General features: G+C 70.6%; 1 protein-coding gene across 1 annotated transcript in view; it reads right to left on the reverse strand.

Annotated features, from left to right (window-relative positions):
- The window catches only part of LOC107198897 (protein ITPRID2), a gene marked incomplete at its 5' end in the record, with an annotated part of 18,339 nt that extends 17,414 nt beyond the window's left edge, over window positions 1-925 (reverse strand). Inside the window, 2 exons of the mRNA XM_033511583.1 lie at window positions 100-488; window positions 770-925. Coding sequence (XP_033367474.1) covers window positions 100-488; window positions 770-925 — 545 coding nt within the window. The remainder of the gene's footprint in view (window positions 1-99; window positions 489-769) is intronic.
- Window positions 926-940: the final 15 nt, after the last annotated feature.

The following is a 940-nucleotide window of genomic DNA, read 5'->3' on the forward strand; positions in this document are numbered from 1 at the left end:
GGCAGGCAGGGCCCGGAGCTGCTGGAAGCGACCTGGGGGTGACATTGGGGGGTCACGGGGGGGCTCAGGGGGGTTCCCCCGGCTCCCACCAGGGGAAACTGAGGCACGGGAGACGTTTCCCACCCCCCAACAGGAGCAGCAGGTGCCCTCCCCACCCCAGCCGGATAATCCCCCAATTCCCTCCTGGGGAAACTGAGGCACGGGGGTGTTTCCCGTCCCCCCAGGAGGGCCGGGGACAGCGGGGACAGCGGGGACAGAGGGGACAGCGGTGGCACGCACTGGCCAGCACCAGGCCGGGCTCCTCCATCTCCCGGCGCCGCCGCTGGGCCCGCAGGAACAGCCCCAGGTCGATGCCGCTGGCCCGGGACGGGGCCGAGAAGAAGCGGGGGGGGACCCGGGACGCGACCCCCGGATCGCTCCCCACGAAGCCGAGGCTGTGCAGGATCTCCTCGGGGTCCGGCTGGAACCGGGACAGACACACGGACAGGCTGCGGGAGGGGACAGAGCCCGCCTCAGCCGCGCGGGGACACCGGGGGACACCGGGGGACACCGGGGGGACACCGGGGGGACACCGGGGGGACATCGAGGGGACAAGAGGGGACACTGCAGGGGACACCGGAGGCCGTGCTGTCCCCAGGGCTCGGGAGCCGGTCCCTCTGAGCCCTGCGTGGGGAGGGGACACTGGCAGCAGGACACATGGGGACAGTGTCAGCCTCCCCCGGGATCCCGGGAGTGGCATCAGCGCAGGGTGACAGGGGACAGCACTCACCTCACGGCCACCGAGGTGCCACCCCTGGCCCCACATCCATTCTGACGCGTCCCCAAGGAGCTGGAATTCCCAGGAGCTGGATCCTCCAGGATCTGGGATCTCCAGGATCTGGGATCTCCAGGAGCTGGGATCTCCAGGATCTGGATCCTCCAGGATCTGGGATCTCCAGGA

The sequence above is a fragment of the Parus major genome, unplaced genomic scaffold, assembly GCF_001522545.3.
Source record: "Parus major isolate Abel unplaced genomic scaffold, Parus_major1.1 Scaffold360, whole genome shotgun sequence".
Lineage (NCBI taxonomy): Eukaryota > Metazoa > Chordata > Aves > Passeriformes > Paridae > Parus > Parus major.